Below are 16,869 nucleotides of genomic sequence, written 5' to 3' on the forward strand. Positions count from 1 at the left end.
AGGCCTGGCGTGCTGCGATTCACGGGGTGGCAAAGAGTCGGACACGACTGAGCAACTGAACTGAAATGAACTGAAGCAAATGTCAGAGAACTTTCCTTGCTCTTCTCTTGTGTGCTACCAACAGAGCGTCACGAGCATCCTGGGTAATTGGAGGTTCTGGGTAATCAAGGTTTTACCACTCACTGGTTGGCACAGGGAATGCCATTTGGGCAGAGACTTGGCTTGCTAGTTCCCTCCAGGCAGACACACGTGGACAGGAGCTGCAACAAGAGCTTCGCTCCCCTCCACGTCTGGGGGCCAAGTCTAATTGATGTTGAAGACTGTTTGTTTACTCCCAGCTTCTCCCTCAAGAGGCTCCACAGCCAGCAAGCACTCCTACGCTGTGTCTAACGATGGCTTCACGATCAATGCGTGCGCTGACTGCTCACTGCTCGTGGGGTATGTGGCAGTGCTCTGCTGGTGCTGGACAAGGGCATACTGGGCAGAGGGCATGAGTCCAGTGCCACACAGACAGCTGCCACCTTGGAGGGTGAATTCTCTTCTCCTGGGCACTGTAACACTCAGTGCTTGGTGGAAGGGGTAGGGCAAGGCTCAGACTGTTGTGTGCTCGGCTGGTAGGGGAGGGGGGAATTCAAACCCAGTGCCCAGGGTTCTTTCAATTTCCCCTCAGACAGGCTTAGAGCCCAAGAACCAGGGGCAGGAGGATTTGTGTGCAGGAGTCTAGTGTCAGGGATTTGACATTGTCTTCCCAGACCCTCTCTTTCTTGACACGTCTTAGGGGTTAACAGGGCTTCCCTTGTGGCTCAGACAATAAAGAATTTGCCTGCAATGCAGGAGACCCAGGTTCAACCCCTGCGTTGGAAAGAGCCTCTGGAGAAGGGAATGACAACCCACTCCAGTATTCTTGCCTGGAGAATTCCACGGATAGAGAAGCCTGGCAGGCCATAGTCCATGGGGTCGCAAAGAGTCTAACACAACCAAGCGGCTAACACACACACACACACACACACACACACACACACGCACACGCACACACGCACATGTTAACAGCCTCCTCTGGCAGGCAGGAAGCTAGAGGAAGTGTGCTTGCCAATTAGCCCCTTGTAAATACCAGCTAAAAGCCCTTGTAGTGTGACTCCTTGCAGGGAGAGCTCCTTTCTCTGCCACCACAGGGATCATGACAGGGCTGAGCAAGGCCTGTGTAAGAAAACTCTCCCCTTGTGACCTGGCCAACAGCGTCCTGGTGCTACCAGCCATGTGGACCTGCACATGCTTCTCTGGGCACCACCCACGCCCTCCACACCCATCACATGTAGACCTGGCAAGCTCTGGAACACCAAAGACAATGTGGGCCCAAGAGTGCCAAGGACCTGGGCTCAGATCCTGCCTCCACCACACCCCTGTGCAATCTGTTTAATCTCTCTGAGCCTGTCTCTTAACTATCAAGTGAAGGTAACACCTCCTATCCAGACGAGAGGCCTGAGCAAATTAAAGGAGGATTACAGAAGAGCAGTGTCAAGCAGCCATGACTGTTAGATTTTGAAATCGGTGCGATTTTATCTTTTTAGATCAAATAGAACACTAGTCCAACTTCTGCTTTTTTAGGGTTTCCTCTATTTAAAAACTATTTCCTGGACTCTTATGAAAGAAGTCGCCTTTTGTCCCCCCAGAGGCACAGAGAGGCTGTGCTTCGGAACAAAAGGACTGGGTCCCACTCACTCCTGCTCCCCAGGAAGCCCTTCCCTGCTCAGCCGCTATGTGGCCTCTCACTTAGCACTTGGTACTCAGTGTTTGTGGCTCATCTCCCCATCCCCTCAAGAGTTCCCAGAACAAACAGAGCCTGCAGAACCTCCCACCAAGGGGCAGCCTGGTAGAGCCCCAAAGTGAAATAAAGCCATGCCTCTCTGCTCCTGTGATGCTGATCAGCTAATTCCGTGAAACGGGGTGAGGCTGGCACACTGACATCAATGCAGGGGGAGGGCGATCCTGAGGCCCTAGTGGGCACCTGTGCCCCAGGCTAAGGGAGGACACTCTGGAGACTCTCTTCTATTGATGGAGACCAGAGTGAAGCTGTGGTTCCCTGCAAGGATCTGCCTCTTCCCCCCACCACCTTCCCAGAGGAGGGAGAAGTTACTGCGACAGAGGGCCTGGGCCATGGCAGGTGTGTAGGTGTCCCCTTGGGCCAGGAGTGCTCCCTCCATGTCTCCACGGTGCCCCCCACCCTCATCCTTGTATCCCAGGGGATGAGGGTCCTGTACTTTGTGGAAACCTTATGTTTGAGGGCTGGCGCCATGGCACCAGATAAACAATGATGAAAGACTGGGAGTCAAGGGTGGGGGTTGTGAAGTGTGAAAGGAAGAACCAGTTGCAATAGATGATTCAGGAAGCAGAGTGCGCTATACTAGGCACTAGCTGGATAGATGTGAGGAAAGGAGAGAATGATAGACATCAGTTGCACAGAGATTCTCAATCAACACACCACTGCCTCGCCCATGGCATGTGTTAGAAAGGCAGATTCCTGGGTCCCATCCACACAAAATCTGATGTGGTGGGTCTGAGAGGAGACCCAGGAGCCTTCCTTTTAAACAAGCACTCCAGAGGGATCCAAATGGGGATCTGTGGCGGGTACCCTGAGGAATTCTGTGAAGCTTAAGGAGCATTGTGCTTGGGAGGATGGCAGGGCCAATGAGCACAGTCAGCTGCCCAGAGATGGCACTGGGAGCTTTAGGAAAAAGGTCCTGCAATGCAGGAAGCATCTGGGTGTCTTTCTCAGGAGGTTGGAGGTGAAGCCTGTGTGTGCTCAGTCACTTCAGTCGTGTCCAACCCTTTGTGACCCCACGGACTATAGCCCACCAGGTTCCTCTGTCCATGGAGTTCTCCAGGTAAGAATCCTGGGGTGTGTTGCCATGCCCTCCTCCAGGGGATCTTTCTGACCCAGGGATTGAACTCGATTGAACTCAACGTCTCTGACATTTCCTGCATTGCAGGCAGATTCTTTACACACTGAGCCATGACCAAGAGAAAGTGTTAGTCACTCAGTCATGTCTGACTCCATGGACTGTAGCCCACCAGGCTCCTCTGTCCATGGTCCTGAATTTCTAACCGGTGATACCCACCCTGCCTCTGGGTGGCACTTGGAGAAGCCAGAGCCTCCGATGGGGGTTCTCAAACTTCAGCATGCATCTGCATCATTTGGGGGCAGGGTCGGTGATTATTCATATAAATTGCTAGGGAGTTCCCTGGTGGTCTGTTGTTGTTGTTCAGGTGCTCAGTCATGTCTGACTCTTTGTGAGTCCTTCACCAACTCCCTGAGCTTGCTCAAACTCATGTCAATTGAATTGGTGATGCCATCTAACCATCTCATCCTCTCTCATCCCCTTCTCCTCCTGCTTTCAGTCTTTCCCAGCACTGGGGTCTTTTGCAATAAGTCGGCTCTTCATATCAGGTGGTGGTCTAGTGGTTAGGAGTTAACACTTTCACTGCCATGGCCTGTGTTCAATCCCTGGTTGGGGAAATGAGATCCCACAGGTCAAAATAAGAAAACAAAACCATTTGCTGTCCACTTCCCTCTCCCAGTTTCTGACTGAGGAGGTCACTTCCCTCCCCCGTTTCTGATTGAGGAGGTCTGGGGAGGGGCCTAAAAATATGTATTTCTATCAAGTTCTAAGATGATGCTGCTGGTCCTGGGACCACCCCTGCCCCCACTGACTCCGAGAATTGTTGGGCTCAACAGTAAGAAGTGAAACTGTATTGGGCAGAATTAAGCAAATGCAGCCCAAAGCATCTCTATGTAATACAGATACAGATGTGCCCCGCTATCCAAAAGCAGAGAGTTCACATAAAAGCTTTTGAAAGCAGAAATGGTATAAAGTGGAGAAGTGATCACCTTAGGACACATCTTGTTCCCTGATAGCTCAGCTGGTAAAGAATCTGCCTGCAATGCAGGAGACCCTGGTTTGATTCCTGGGTTGGGAAGATCTGCTGGAGAAGGGAAAGGCTACCCACTCCAGTGTTCTTGGGCTTCCCATGTGGCTCAGCTGGTAAAGAATCCATCTGCAATGCAGGAGACCTAGGTTCAATTCCTGGGTTGGGAAAATCCCCTGGAGAAGGGAAAGGCTATCCACTCCAGTTTTCTGGCCTGGAGAATTCCATGGACTATATAGTCCATGGGGTTGCAAAGAGTCAGACATGACTGAGCGACTTTCACTTTCACTTACTAACAGACACACAAAATAAATGGAGATATAAAAAAAATAAAAAATAAAAATAAAATAAAAAATAAAATAAATGGAGATATAGTACAGATGCTCACAGACACAGTTCAAAGCAATGGCGGCTTGATGCTGAGTGGGGATCCCGGGAAGAAGCTTGGCGGGGCCACTCTCCCTGCTCAGGGTAGGAGCGTCCTCTATTAACACTTGCTGCAAAATGAATGCTGAATGCTGTTTGCACTTCTCCTAGTTTTTCATAAAAGTGAAAATCCTTTTCAGATTTCTTTGACTAGTGAAGTGAAGAGATGTAAAGCAAACCTTTGAAAAGCCAAGGATATCTGTACTTTTCCTTTTAAATGTACCATTGCTCTATTTGTTAAATTCTTAACAAGATTTTCTTTTCCTATGATCTCTTGCTCTCTCTGGAACAGTGAATGCATCAGGTAAAAAACGAAACGAAAAAACAGTGAACTGAGGGTGACAAAAAGTGAGATTCTAGCTTAGCCAAAGCAGTCTCCTACTTAGCAAAATGAAGGTTCTGCAATACTTGGTTTCCCTTCACCCCCACATGTTCCAGGAACGTGTTGAATTGCTCTGTAGCATCAAGTACTTCCAAGTTCTTAGGCGTGAACGCTGCTTCAGCACCCACCTTCAAGCCCTCTATGACAGCTGCTGGGATAAAGCACTGACTCCCTGGCTTTCATAGGCCGAGTGACCCATCTTCTCCTCATGTCACCATTCACAGTCAGACTAAACACTTCCACCTCCTCTGAAGCTTTCCCAGGGCTCTCTTGGGAACCCCACCTCACAAGGATAGTTGGATGGCTACCCTCAGCCCTTCTGACCACATCTGGTCTTTTTTCGGCTGTGCCAAAAGACATGCAGGATCCTAGTTCCCAACCAGGGATCGAACTCATGCCCCCTGCAGTGGAAGCAAGGAGTCATAACCACGAGACCACCAGGGAAGTCCCCCGACCATGTCTTATCTAGCAGTTTACTCTCCACTTCCACTCAGACCTCCCCTACCGTCTGCAAGCTGCTTGAGGTCAGGATCTGTATCTCCTTCATCTCTGTAGCCCCTACCTCTGCAGAGACTCTCTCTCCCCAAGCAGTCTTGTTTATAAACACGCAGAAGTTTCCATATATCTCTTTTTGGTTTGGAAAATACAAGAACCATCCCATATCCCAGAAACCTGTGATGCACTGCTTTTGGAATAAACACTCTAAGCTACAAACCCTTTTCTCTCTCTCAGGAGTGCCTGGAGAAAACAACCATGTCCTGGCAGGCTTGTCTCCAAGGACCCAGGAAGCCTCCCATCCAGATGAGGTCACTTGCGGTGTGTGTGCTGGGAGCCAGCGAGTGGGGGAGGCAGAGTCCTGTCACTTGCACCACTTCCTGTTCATCTGCACCAGGCCCGGACCTGCACTTGGGGGGTTAGGACCGAGGCAGAGAAAATGATAAGAACAGAGGCAGGACTTCTGGACTATGAGCTCAGGCCGTGCAGGGTGTGTGAGGTGAGGTGAGATGGGGATAGACAGTCAGGTAGCATTGAACCTAGCATCTGCGTGGCTTCACACTCAGGTGAGAGGAGAGCTGAGATCATCTCCCCAGCTGAGGCCCCACTGCCCATCCTTACACCACCCCCAGCAACTAGTCGCCAGGAGGATGCAGTGGTGGTGACCAAGATGGACATAGATGCGGTTGGAGATGGGAGGAGGGAACAACATAGTGTAGTTGAGGGACGAGAGCGGAAGGACAGGGAGCTAGGCCAGCTGAGCACAGACCCCAGGTCGCTGTGGGACCACTCAGAGAAGCAGCTTTTGTTATTTTCTCATTGCGACTCACAGCAAGAAATACATTTTAGGACTTCCCTGGGGGTCCAGGGGTTAGAACTCCACACTTCCACTGTGTGGGGCACGGGTTTGATCCCTGGTCAGGGAACTAAGATTCCACAAGCCTCGTGGAGTGGCCAAAAAAAAAAAAGAAATATATTTTACATCATGACCCAGTACCTATATTCATGCAGGCATATAGAAAAACTGTTATAAAGTCACAAAGCAGTGTGTACCATGCTACAGGTGAGGAACTCCAGCACATGCTGGTCTCACAGCTTACTAGTGGGTCACAGCTGGCAATTTGAAACAATCGGCCCTATTCAGTGTCAGTCGTTTCAGAGAGCCTTCGAGCTTTGGGATTCCTGCTCTGCACTGTGCTCCCAACCAGCTGCAAGCCGGCTGCATGCAGACACCGCACTCACGCTGGCTCTGGAGATGACAGGACTCAAAAGCCAAGTCACACACAAACCAGAGGACTGTCCATAGGAGGCAGCAGCAATGAGGCCGCCACGTGCCACCCAGATCCTCGACCTGAGGGCCTCCGGCTACCAGTGAGCACCAAGGACGAGCATCCTCCCACCACCCGCAGTTGGACCAGAAAGCAGAAGGCAGTGCCCCTGCCTCTCCCAGCCTGCATACACTGATGAGGCCCTGTGTCTTCTCCCCTCGCTGGACCTGAGCCGAGCCGCTCCCCGCATCATGGCCCATAGAGTGCCAGCCAGTGGCACTGTTCAGAAACGAGATGCCGCTGCTGGGGACTTCCCTGGTGGTCCAGTGCTAAGACTCGGCGCTCCCAATGCAGGGGGGCCTGGGTTCGATCCCTGGTCAGGGGACTAGATCCTGCATGCCGCAACTTAGAGTTCACAAGCTGGAACTAAAGTCTCAGCATGCCTTGTCTGGAGATCCCACACACTGCAATGAAGATTGAAGATGCTGCGTGCTGCAGGTGAGACCCGGTGCAGCCAAATAAATAAATGGAAAAAAATAAATATTAAAATAAAAAAAAAGATGATGCTACTGCTCTTGGAAGCTTCCAGGCCTTCCTGAGGCTGGGCCAGAGGCATCTATTGAGGAGGTCCCTTCAGATGCACCTGGAGCTTGTTTCAGAGCTGCTTGTTCTCTACTTACCAAATTAAAGCTTTAAGGAGATTCATGCACCTCCAATTTATTTCTTTAGAAAACATTTTTTTGCAAATCTTCCAATCCCCTCTGAGAGCTCTGAGGGGAAAAATAAGCCACACTGAAGACATCCTAAGTTCCTACCACAATTATCTCAGTGAGCTCCTGCGGGAGATCGGCTACAACAAGCGAACAGGACAAAGCTATTTCCATAATGAAGGCGTGTGCAGCCCTCACCTACTTCACTGTGATTACAGCCCTCCTCCCTCCAACCTGGGCTGCAGAGGCTGTGGCCTGGTCTTCCGCTGGTCTGGGAGTCAGGAAACCATCCAAGTAACTAGGGTGGGCTGGAGAGAGGTAGAACGTAGAAGTGAGGAGATTCCGGCAAGGAACCACCACTGCCTCCATGTGCCCCTCTCTCCACCTGGTGCAGGGAGAACGCCCAGGGCATCCCACAGTGGAGCAGTCCTGGGATCAGCCAAGCACCTCTAGGAGCTGCTGGGCACTTGGGGAAAACTTGGAGGCAGGGGCATTCCCCAGTCTCCCCATGTCCCCCAGCCTGGGCAGCAGGAACTCACTGGGAAACACAGCCCAGGGCTGAAGTCTCTGTTACCTGGCCAGGTGTACAACAGACAGTTGACCATGAAGGCCGGGGGGATCTTAGTGCGTCAGTTTCTACATCTATCAAATGGGATGATCACCCTCTTGTCTTGGGCCTGCACATGAGCATTCCTGGTAAACTGCAAGATGCTTCCATGTGCAGAGTTATTACTGTCACTCTGTAGAAAGGAAGAGATATGTGTACAAAAGAATAAGTCAAAACAGCTGATCTAGGTTCTGGGAGCTGTTGCTGCTAAGGAATGTTGTCAGCCTTGCTGGAGGGGGGAAGACTAGGGGATCTGTCACCCTGTACTTCTCATTTTGGGGAGAGGCATTTCTTATACTACAGCCAGCAGAGATGCCCACTCACCCTGCTCTCCTGCTTGAGGAAAAGCCACCTTCTGGGGCAGGGGTTTGGGGAGGGTCAGAGAACCACCATGTGAAAGTGGAGAAGCAGCAGAAGCTTAGAGAAGGGACGCAAGTCTTTGAAAGATACAGTCAGGAAGTGAGGAAGCCAATGGCCAATACTTATCCTGACCTGCCTGCCTGCAGCTACCCACCCAGCTCTGGTCTTGACATTAGCCCAAACAAGTAGTCCTTTCTTGGTTACTGCCCCGTTTGGAAAAGCAGCAGACATCAGGAATGCCTCGAAGAACAAAAGGCAGCAGAGGAAGGGCCCAGCAAGGAGGGCCTGGCCAAGAATCAAGAGCTCAAGGCAAGACCCCGGTGCTCTAGAAAGTCAAAGTCGCTCAGTCGCATCTGACTCTGCCACTCGCTGGACTATACAGTTCAGTTCAGTCACTTAGTTGTGTGCAATTCTTTGCGACCCCATGGACTGCAGCACTCCAGGCTTCCCTGTCCATCACCAACTCCTGGAGATTGCTCAAACTCATGTCCATTGAGTAGGTGATGCTATCCAACCATCTCATCCTCTGTCATCCCCTTCTCCTCCTACCTTCAATCTTTCCCAGCATCAGGGTCCTTTCAAATGAGTCAGTTCTTCGCATCAAATGGCCAAAGTACTGGAGTTTCAGCTTCAACATCAGTCCTTCCAATGAATATTCAGGACTGATTTCCTTTAGGATGGACTGGTTTGATTTCTTTGCAGTCCAAGGGACTCTGAAGAGTATTCTCCAACACCACAGTTCAAAAGCATCAATTCTTTGGTGCTCAGCTTTCTGTAAAGTCCAACTCTCACATCCATACATGACTACTGGAAAAACCATAGCTTTGACTAGATGGACCTTTGTCAGCAAAGTAATGTCTATACAGTCCATGGGATTCTCCAAGTCAGAATATTGGAGTGGGTAGCCTTTCCCTTCTCCAGGGGATCTTCCCAACCCAGGGATCGAACCCAGGTCTCCTACACTGCAGGCATTTCAGGTCGATTCTTTACCAGCTGAGCCACCAGGGAAGCCCAAGAATACTGGAGTGGGTAGCCTATCCCTTCTCCAGAGGATCTTCCCGACCCAGGAATTGAACCAGGGTCTCCTGCATTGCAGGCGGATTCTTTACCAACTGAGCTATGAGGAAAGCCCTAGGTGGTCATGAGCTTTACAGTAAACAGGTGCTTCTGCTTAAAGACAGCACAAGTGCCCAAGTGGCCCGGGGGGTGCCAACCCAGGGGCCAGCAACTCAGTGATCCTGGTCTTGGGATGGCAAGTCTGAACCAGAGCCCACTCCCAGGGCCTTCCCAGAGGCCAGACAAGGGAAGCCCTCTCCAGGCATAGGGCTGAGTTTTAGAATCATGCACTCTTAGCCTGGCATTTCTGTGGTCTCACTGTGTAACCCCATGCTCTGTCATGACCTCTCTGAGCCTCAGTTTACACACCTGTAAAAGGATGGACCCTGAAATTCAGAGCTTAGCTGGTTCCCCCTCCCACTCAGCCAGAGCCTGAACCCTGCAGGCAGCATCCTTGATAGAAGGGAGGCTCATCAGTGCACCAGGCAGCACCGAACCACCAGAGGCCTGTTGCTTTTAATCTAATAGCATAATGCCTGCAAAAGAGCTTACAAAAATGAACGCATAACTGAAGGGGGTTATTATTAACCATCAACATTAGAGGCCACGTGAGAGAAGGCGACATGGAGCTGGAGATGGGCTTCCAGAGCCTGCCAAAGCAGCAGCAGGAAGAGCCAAGGAGGAGGGGCGCTGAGGGACCCTGTGAGTGCCAGGCTCTCCCTTGGAGGGGCTAGACAGCAGTTGGAGAGGATGCTGAGGTCTAATGAGACCAAGAGGTATGCAAGTGTTACCAAAGGAAGAAAGGAACCCCTCTTCCACCTCAGAGGAACCCAGCTTGCTGGGGTCTGCTGTTTGCAGGAGGCACACCTCCAACTCGGAGGGGGAGACCTCCTGCTTCCCTGAGGGGGAGAGCATTTGTACTGGAAGGTACAGAGAGGCTGTTCTGAACTTGTTTGCCCAGGGGCTCCTGCTTAATCATGGCAAAGAGCTCCTGTGAAGCCAGGGAGGGAGAGCCAGGAGCTCAGGCAGGAGTTAACACATAGAAGGTCTGAGCTGAAGGGTCGTAAAGGCAGCCAAGGCTGGCAGATGGAGACAAGAGGAGAGCTTGAGGTCCAAGGTGGCCCAACTAGTTCAGGGGTCGCGGTGTGAAAAGCCAAGACCTTCTACCTGACAGGTGAAAGCAAGTGTCCAGCTTGGCCCCTGGCAGGCAGCAGGACCTCATAAGAGTTACCTTTCTAGGCTCAATGCCCTGTACTCAGGAATCTCAGACCAGAAAGCCCAACCTTGCACTCTTGTCTATGAAACTCTGCCTCCAGAGCCCCATCCCTTGTGCCCTAGAAGACCCTGTGAGCCTCAATCCAGGCAAGGGAGCTCAGGACAGGCTCTGCAGACAGAGGAGGGGCAGGGCCATGGGCTGGGTCCACTCACCCACAATCTCATTCTCTTCCAGATTGATGTTCTCCAGCGCAGGCAGGGTGGTGAGCTGCTCGGGGAAGTCGTGGAACTGGTTCCGGGACAGGTCAATGGCCTTGAGGTGCTGCAGGGTGCTGACCTCATTGGGAAGGCGGTGCAGGAAGTTCCCTTCCAGGCGGAGTTCTGCCAGGTGGGAAGGAAGAGTAAGGAGGGGGGAAGTGGAAACAACCCAGAGACCACAGTGACTGCCTGGGCCAGGAAAGCAGTGAGGAAACCCAGATCCGAAAGAAGTCTTCCCAAAGGGCGAATTCCATAGTCATGCAAAAGGAGGGGTAACCCCAACCACTGCCACCCATCATTCCAGCTGGGTGCCCTGCTTTGGCTTTGGAAAGCAAGGCTCTCACCCCTGCTCAGGATGGCACATCTGGGGTCCTTCCTGAGGCTGGTTTAGGGGCTACAGAATCCTTGCATTGAGGTATCCAGAATGACCAGACAGGCTTTCCTTACTGCAGCTCAAACAGGCTCTTGATTTTGTTCCTCCCAGTCCCTCTCACCTGGACCACTCTGGCAGCCTCCTCCCTGGACTCTTGCCTCCAGCCTCTTTCCAATCAATGCTGCACAGTGGGACATATTTCACTTCATGAGCACAGCTCTGAGCTTGTAATTCTTCAGTGGATCCCCAAGGCCTCCTCCCCCAGGTAGCCCAGACCCTTTATGATTAGGCTGAGGATCTGCAGGTCCAGCACTCACACTCGGGTCCAGGCCCCGGCTGCCCTGGAACGTCCTCTGGGATGATCTTCACACAACACAGGAGAAGTCACACAACATCATCTTGCTGGACTCCACTGCGGTACTACAGAAGTGGTAACAGGAGCTCCTTTTTCCTTTGTTACTCACTATGAGTCCCAGATGCCACCGGGAGCGCATACTTATTGTCTCATTTGATCCTCAGAACAGCTCTGCAAGATTTGTCTTACTCTGTTCCATTTGATGGAAGCAGAAATGGTGACTTAGAGAGGTTAAGCAATTTGCCAAGATTACACCTCCAGGTGGCAGAGAAGCCAGGATTGGGATGGCCTGGATGTCCTGGCACTGGTCACCAAACATGGGATAAACGTGACCAAGGTGACAGGAGACAGGTGTGAATATTTAATGAGTGATGCTATGTCCTAGGCAATGTATTAGTTGTTCATGAAATCTCACAAATATCTCCCAATTTATGGATGAGAGCACTGAGGATCACAGAGGTCAAATAACCTGCCCAAAAGCACACACACTTGGCAGATCCCAACTGGTGGTCAGATGTTATATCCCCACGTTCCCTGAGATTCACGGATAAGAGAAGGAAGGGAGGGATGGAATGACAGTCCCACTTCCTCAGGGAAGTGGGGTCCGGGAGGGGTCCATCCAGGCACTGATATCAGGTCAGGGCTGAGTGAAGCCTTCAGGGAGCAGAGCCTCTGGGGGAGGCTGGAGACACCTCCGTGAGGAGCACAGTCTGTGAGTCCTGCTGGGGAGATGTGCCTGGGATCAGCCAGGGGCATCTCCGCAGTTGAGAAGCTGAAAAGCTTTTCATCTGACTGACAGCGTTTTAATGAAAGCACGGCGTGCCCTGCCAGCTCTATTTCTTTGCTGTTCAATAGCTTTTCTCCACATCTCTGTCTTGCTGCATTCATGACTCAAAGGCTCTTTAAATTCCTTGCCATCATGTGTGGCTACAATGAACATCATCCCCAGGCTTTTGCATCATCATATCCTCTCCTCTCAGGGTTGGGGGAGAAGCGGGAGGGCAGGGATCTTCTGTTCAGGCTCAGAGCTGTGGGAGGCTTGCTCTTCCAAGCTTTACAAACCAACGTCAACAACCCAGGTGTCAGAGGGTCAAGACTGCTCCCTCATCAATGAAGTTAATTAAAAAGCCCAAGTCAGGACTTCCCTGGTGGCCCACTGGTTAGGTGTACGCCTGCCAATGCAGGTTCAATTCCTTCTCTGGGGTGATCCCACATGCCTCGGGGCAACGAAGCCCACGCACTGCAACTACTGAGCCTGCGCTCTGGAGCCCGTGAGCCACAGCTACTGAAGCTCAAGTGCCCCAGAGCCCATGCTCTGCAACAAGAGAAGCCACCACAATGAGAAGACTGTGCACCACACCTGGAGAGTACCCCCACTCGCCACAACTGGAGAAAGCCCACACACGGAAAGAAGACCCAGCACAGCCAAAAATAAATAAGTAAATAAGTAAATAAAAACTTCAGAAAAAACTCCAAGACAAACAAGGCATTCCTGTTTCAGCAATGTTTGCTCAAGAACCACTCTGAACAGCAGGTTCTTCTTCCTAAGCTCTTTTTCTCCTCATGACTTTTTGGCTTGATTCCATCTGGGTGAACCCCATTCTAGAAAAGGGCAACTTTTACTCCTATCAAATTACAGATTATTTGCTCATTAGGTGGTCCATCCCAAAAGTACAACAGATCCTCCTGACACATGCTATCTGGATACCTCAGGTCCTCTTGGGAGGAGCAGACAGGATCAGGGCAGGACGGCACAGGGGACGGATTACATAATGATCAATAGAGCAAACCGTCTTGAATACTCACCACATGCTGGTACCCTCTTTTCAATGTTACCATGTTTCACCTCAACTTAATCCTTAACGATGACCCACTGAAGTGGTGTAGAATGGATCGCATCATATAGATCGGGACATTAAAAACAGCAGAGCCAGGTTCTGCCCTGAGGCCAGTGTGGCTCTAGGTTCTGCAATTGTAGTCATGCCACTTACTGACTCTCCACACCCTCCTGACACACACAGGGTCGCCTGGCTAGCTACCATGGACAACGCTTGCAGTTGGTTTATTTGGGAGAAGCTTCAGAAAGATGTGCTACTTAAAATTAGATGTTCTTGCTGAAATTTATTATCATCAAGGGAGATTATTGTTGTCACTGTTTTAATATTTTCCCCACTCTGTGCACAGCCCTCCTGGGCCATATTTGTGCTGGGTTATCTTCTCAAGAAGATTCAGGTCTAGTCCTCCATCACCAATGAAGACAGCAAGTCGCCTAGCACTCAGGCATGTGAACAGTGCTGATAACTATTACAGACACTCAATGCTATCCCAACTGTAAATACAAGATTTTGTTGTTTGAAGCCACTGAGATTTAAAATTAAGTTATATCGCTCAGTCGTGTCCGACTCTTTGCAACCCCATGGGCTGTAGCCTACTAGGATCCTCTGTCTATGGGATTTTCCAGGCAAGAGTACTGGAGTGGGTTGCCATTTCCTTCTCCAGGGGATCCTCCTGACCCAGCAATCGAACCCGGGTTTCCCACATTGTAGGCAGACGCTTTACCGTCTGAGTTCCTAATGCAAAACTGAGGCTTCCCTGGTAGCTCAGATGGTAAAGAATCCACCTGCAATGCAGGAGACTCCGGGTTGATCCCTGGGTTGGGAAGATGCCCTGGAGAAGGGAATGGCAATCCACTCCATTATACTTGCCTGGAGAATTCCACAGACAGAAGCCTGGCAGGCTACAGTCCATGGGGTCGCAAAGAGTTGGACAAAACTGAGCGACTTTTACTTTCACTTTAATCCAAAACTGGCCTGTCGTAACCAATACAGTTTGTTTCACTTTAAACGCATCTTCTGATAAAAAGCAATGCATGCTCATTGTAAAAATAGAGGCATCACAAAAATATGGAACACGGAAAATGAAAATCCTGTTTCCACCCCTAGAACCACAGTTGTCTGGTATTCACTAGTCTATATTTTTCTATGTACATACTAATAGATAGATGGATGGATAGATACTATTTTTAAAAAACAAATGGAGGAGGACTTCCCTGGTGGTCCAGTGGCTAAGACTCCATGCTCCCAATACAGGTAGCCCAGATTCAATCCTTGGTCAGGGAACTAGATCCCACATACCATAACTAAGAGCTTCCATGCCACAGCTAAAGATCCCACATGCCTCACTAAGCCCCAGTGCACCCAAATAAATAAATATTTTAAAAAAATGGAATCATAGCCTATATGCTCTTTTGATTCCTGCTTTTTTTACTCAATAAAGCCAAGGCAGGTTTCCAAATCATCGTTTGGTGTATCCTCCTCTAGAGATCACTGCTGTCAAGACTGAGACTTGGGGCTACAAAATCACACCCCTGCCCAGCTTCTTGTTCCCCAGGGAAGGTTGCTCTCTGAAGCCCAGCCTTTTTTTCAGCTCCAGGGTCTAAGGCGATGCTCAGCTGCAAGAAGGAGGAGCTGAGTCGGCCTGAAAGGCAGCCTCCCCACCAGCTCAGAAGCATCACTGAAAAGCAAAAGGCGCAGAGGGAATTGTGGCTGGAAAGCAGGGTTTGCACCCTTGGCGTTCAGCTCCTTGGTTGCGTTAGGGTAATCGGAGGGGCTGTGCTGAAACTGGCCAGGAAGGGAAAACTTTCCATTACTGATCTTCAAAGGGGGCCCAGATCTGCACTAGAAAGGCAGTGTGAACCCACGCCAGTGAGTCAGGCTCCTGCTGGGTTAACAAAGTATTGAAGTGCTGGGATTGGATGGGGGAGGGGGTTCCAGGCAAGAGCTCTTATGCCAGATGCCCAGTCTTTCAGGATATGGGGCTTGAAACAAAAAGGAATAATGATGGCTAACATCTAAGGAGCAGCACTCTGCTCCAGGCACTAGTTTTCTGGGGTTTACACACAATCATCATTTTCATTTTACTATCATCTGCTACCTCCAGTTTACTGAGAGATGAAATAACTTGTCCAAGGTCACCAGAACCCCACCGTCTCCCCTAGCTAATCTGACTGTCCTCTCCCAACCCCCAAGCTAGGATGCAAACCCCAGCCAGCTTCCCCACGAGAAGTGGGCCTTCTTTTTCCAGTTTTGCGTGCCTAGTTCCTGCTGCACCTGTCCTCAGAGTAGATCCTCAGCAAGTCTCTGCTTACTTAGTGGTGCATGAATGACGGGCTAAAAACCAAGAGGAGCTGGTACTGACCTAACTCGTCATGTGTCCTTAGGTCCATCCTCTCCCTGAACAGCCTCCGTGAGAAGGTCCTCCCTGCCCATGCACGGCTGTGAGAATGATTTGTGAGTCTTGTGAAAAGCAGGATGTGTGGCAAAATATAGACATTTATTAAGCACCTACTGTGTGCTCGGTCCTGTATTTGAACATGAAAAGGATAATCTCTGAAAAGTAAAAGCACTCAATAAATGGAACTGTTTCTGTTAGAGGGGTATGAGATCCACAAGACTTAATTACTGGATTATGGAGCTTTCTGTGGGGAAAAAAAATTAAAAGCTAACATTAAAGGCAAGACTCAAAAGATAAAAGAAGAGAAGGTGGTTGCTGCTGGGACATGTGGCTTCCAGGAAAATCAATCAGACTTTCACAATTATGCCCAGAGTCTCAATGCCCTCTTGGCCCAGGGAGCTATATTCAAGGAGCTCCACATATTTCTTCCTGCTGTTTTGTGCCAGGGTTCAGAGTCAAACAACCTGGGGTCTGAGGACAGACAGGGGCTCTGGGAGAACTTCCTCTATCTCACTCCCCAGGCTGTCCCCCGCCTGAGAGCAGACAGGCCTGACATTCCCTTATTTACTATCTCTTCTGAACTGTGGTTTCTGGTGTTGGCTAGATGGATCTCTCCTTCCCCCAAGCTCCTCTTATTACTTCTGCATCATCCTTATCTTGAACAATTGTCAGGGCTGATTCAGGGGCCTCAGACTGACCCCCAGGGGAGAGACAAGCCCTGCCGATTCCATTAAGGGACAGATGTGGCTAGCCTGTAGTAATTACTCAGCCTGGTGGAAAAGGAATGTGCCAGCTCCAAAAATACCCGCCCACTGAGGATCAATCAGCACCTTGGCTGCTGGGACCCTGCATCTTTGAGCAATTACTATTCTGCCTGCAGGGCAGAGTCAGCAGGTTGGGTGGGACAATGATTGTCCTTCAAATGGCCCATACTCAGCACTGAAGATGCTTCGCACAGAGACAATTGCTACCTGTAGGGGACAGAGAGGAACAGAGTGAAGTTTCTGAAAGCCACATCCACTTCTTGGAGAAAACTCTTCTAACTGATGAGTCTGGGACAGACTAAACTGAAGTGCTAATCATCCCACCCCCATGAAAAGGATAATGTGGGTCTCACTGTACCGACGTGAACCAGTTTCTAAAATCTATCACCAACTAAAAGCAGCAAGTTGCAAAACTGTGCAAACACTTACTCCCATCAGTAGTT

At 50.4% G+C, this 16,869-nt stretch overlaps 1 protein-coding gene across 3 annotated transcripts in view; it reads right to left on the reverse strand.

Moving 5' to 3' along the window:
* The window catches only part of LRRC20 (leucine rich repeat containing 20), a 71,507-nt gene that overhangs the window by 13,189 nt on the left and 41,449 nt on the right, over nucleotides 1–16,869 (reverse strand). For all 3 annotated transcript variants that reach the window (XM_019954041.2, XM_019954043.2, XM_019954042.2), the window contains one exon: nucleotides 10,657–10,824. In XM_019954041.2, coding sequence (XP_019809600.2) covers nucleotides 10,657–10,824 — 168 coding nt within the window. The remainder of the gene's footprint in view (nucleotides 1–10,656; nucleotides 10,825–16,869) is intronic.

This window comes from Bos indicus, chromosome 28, assembly GCF_029378745.1.
Source record: "Bos indicus isolate NIAB-ARS_2022 breed Sahiwal x Tharparkar chromosome 28, NIAB-ARS_B.indTharparkar_mat_pri_1.0, whole genome shotgun sequence".
NCBI classification, from domain to species: Eukaryota; Metazoa; Chordata; class Mammalia; order Artiodactyla; family Bovidae; genus Bos; species Bos indicus.